Raw genomic sequence first — 3251 nt, 5'->3', positions numbered from 1 at the left:
GTCCGCCCCCCGCCCCTCCGCTGCCCGGGGCGCCCGGCCGGTTTCTTTCCCCATTCATCCCAAATCCCCGGGCAGCCGCCCCGCGCCGCCCGCCCTGCCGCCTCACGCATGGCTGAGATTTGTAGGAGCAAGCGGTTGTGGCACTGCAACAACAACGGTTGGAATTTTCCTGGCAGCAGGAAAAAACAAACAAAACAGCTGAGGCGGCTGTGCATTGGGCCCTATTGGGTCGTATCTGCTTCCGGGTTCCCAGCTGTAGGGACCAAGTGGAGAAGAAGGGGGAAAGAAAGAGATGGCACCACTGCACACCAGGGTTCCCGTGTCCAGCCGCACCGACCTGTTAGACTTCAGCTTTACTTACTGGTCTCGTACTCACTAAACTGCCTAATTGTTGCCGCAACAAAACAAGGCATCCATCACTGCCAATTATTTCCTATAGTTTGAGAAGGTGATTTAAGCCTAAGAGTGATCTTTATAAAAGTTAGCAAATAAAATACTTGATAATATTGATAGGCAGTGTGAGCTCATGAGCTGCCAGGAGCACTTTCTTGCTGCATTCAGTAAACTCAAACACCCAGCAGTCTCAGAAAGAGAAGGGATATTGCTAACCAATGATCCAGGCTTGTTAAATTTCAAGGAAGCTGGTATTGGTAATTTTCTTTAATTTTCACTACTGCATTAAGATTGGTTTTAATCTTTGAGAAGCTCACAGGAAAGTGATATAAAAATAACTATGCAAGGTTTGGGTAGGAAATCGCTTAATACAATGCTCTGGACCTTATCACATTGTTCTTGACCGGATAACTTCTGCAGAAAAGCTTCACATCTATGTGTGACTCGTGTTGTTGCTTTTTTCTCCCACGCTGATGAGTTTAGTGATACTGGTGTCACGTAAATGGTTTGGATCCAGCACTGTCACTGTGCCTCACTAAGTGTAAAAGTGTGCAAATACATGTTTACAACAGGTTCAAATGCAAACAAAGATCTAGCGTAATGACTCAAGGTGTACTTATGAGCTGCATTTCGGTCTCTGTTCCTTGGCTTTTCTGGCAAATGTATGGAAAACAAGGAGGCATATGCAATATGCAGTAAGAAGGAATTTTTCGGTTCCCCCGGAAATGGTCTTTCCCCAGGACTGCCTGACTCTGCTTTCTGCCAGCATGGCTGGAAAAACCAGTTCAAAAAACAAAAATAAGAGTGGAGAGCAATGGCCATAAACAGGGTGGAGATCTTGTATTCTCTTTTATGGAGATCTTGTATTCTCTTTTATATGTATAATATCCTTTGAAGGTGTATATATGCGTGTATATATATTTATATATTTTTTAAATCTGTATAGTTAAAAACCAGAGAATTACACTGTATGACATGAAATGTGTGTGTGTGTTTCCAGACTTTGGCGCAGGTGTAGTTCTTTATGGCACTTAGGAGCTTGATGCTATTGAGGAGATACTGTGAATTTATTGCTGTCTTTTAAGAATAAGTGGATGGGTTAAATTGTTCATTATTACAACTTCTTTGTATTAGAATAGCCTCTCATAACTTACTGCAGTACAGAGTGCACAAACATTGAACAAGCTGTAGACTCTCAAGGAGCTTGTAATCAAAATTATAGACACAGGATGACTGATGGATGAAAACATCTGGAGAGGACATCCCAGGAAACAAGCAAGGTTGTGGTGGGATCAAAAGTTTTAGTGCTGTGTTTTTGTACACTTTATTGGAAGGGAGTTTTAAGAACTGGTATGGAGAAGGATTATGAAGACATATCTTGCAATTCCACAGCAATTCTTCTGGGGTGCAAAGTGCAGCATAAAGGGAAACAGCCCAGCTTGTACACAGGGTTTTGGAAGAGGAAAGTTCTCAGTGAAGAAGTTTTCATGTTTGTCCATTGCAAAGAGTGGATTAACTCAGTTACATTTAGACTCTAGCCAATGTGTAATTTTATTGAAAAATGTAGGGTCAATTCAACATTTATTTTATAAGGATGTTCCTGTTTAAGCTTTGAGCATTTCTTTGGTTATTGTAGTGCTTTATATACAAAGTCTTTCCTGACCATGGCAAGGATGTTAATTATGTGTCTTTTGTCAGATGTTTTCACAATTGTACTTTGCATCTGAGAAAGCTCTCCAGTCTTTGCAACAAGACCGTGGACAACGGCCAGTTCGGCCTCATCTATTTTGCTTGTCTGGATGAGTTTGATTCTCAGGGTGTCCTTGTCCTTTTTCCTCTCTTCCTTTTATAAATTATTTCTAGCCTGATCTAAAGTTGTCATATCATTATTATATACATAACAATTTACATTTTCAAAGAAACAAAGGACAAGGAATCCTATTAATTGTCTTGTAATTTCATTGAAGTTTTAACAGGTATGTACTTCAAATATGTTACTTTCTTTCCAAGATAGGTATTGAAAATCATAATGATTTCATAGGAGCTATGAGAAAAGTCTTTATTTTATCCTCACATTTCTGTGATGTTTCTGAGGAATTTTTGTAAGTAACATTTCACAGATAGGCTGCTGGGATACAAAAAGGTCAGATGGACTCTAAATATTTTTGCACATTAGGACTGAGGTGTGAAAACTGTGGCTGCAGCCCTCGCGTGGCCGTGGGGTGAGGGTGGCAGGGAGGGGCAGCTGCACAGCTGAGATGTCAAGAAGGGAACCAGGCATTGTTAGTGGAGAGTGTACAACTCCTTTTTCCCATTTTCCTTCTGAAAAATGTGTGCCTGAGTGTCAATCCATATGAAGGAAACAGGTGTAGTGAAATGAGAAATCTGGGTGGCATTCATGGATATGCAAGATAAGTTGAAATGAAACAAAACCTGGAGGGTTTTGCAGATTAAGATATGGATCAGAATCTAGCTTTTTTTTTTTTCACAGTGGGCAGAGAAAGTATTCAGGTTTGACACATATAGAGAATTTAAACTGCGAACTCCAACAGGTTGTTTTGATGTAACCACATCTGTATAAGCAAAAAGACCCCACTGAATAAATAACTTGTTTGAAGAGTGTGCATACAAAAACCTGACAGGAGACTTTTGGTAAAAGTGAGTGCATAATATATATGCTTATTTGTCACTATTGAAGCAGTGACTCTTGACTTGTTCCATGAAAATGGATAATTAGATCCTGTTTCTGTGTATGGAAACACCCTTTGTCTCAGCTGCTTTTCTTGTAATTTTCTGCCCTGTGGAGTGTAAAATTCACTGTTTTCAGTGATCAATCAGTGTAAACAAATGTAAGCCAT

At 40.3% G+C, this 3251-nt stretch overlaps 1 protein-coding gene across 1 annotated transcript in view; it reads right to left on the bottom strand.

The window, feature by feature from the left end:
• Positions 1-215, bottom strand: part of CAV2 (caveolin 2) — a 9568-nt gene extending 9353 nt beyond the window's left edge. The window contains exon 1 of the mRNA XM_010004320.1: positions 192-215. Within this exon, the coding sequence (XP_010002622.1) occupies positions 192-215 (24 nt within the window). The remainder of the gene's footprint in view (positions 1-191) is intronic.
• Positions 216-3251: the final 3036 nt, after the last annotated feature.

Source organism: Chaetura pelagica, unplaced genomic scaffold (genome assembly GCF_000747805.2).
Source record: "Chaetura pelagica isolate M959 unplaced genomic scaffold, ChaPel_1.0 scaffold68, whole genome shotgun sequence".
Classification (NCBI taxonomy): Eukaryota; Metazoa; Chordata; class Aves; order Apodiformes; family Apodidae; genus Chaetura; species Chaetura pelagica.
This window is presented reverse-complemented; position numbering and strand designations above follow the sequence as displayed.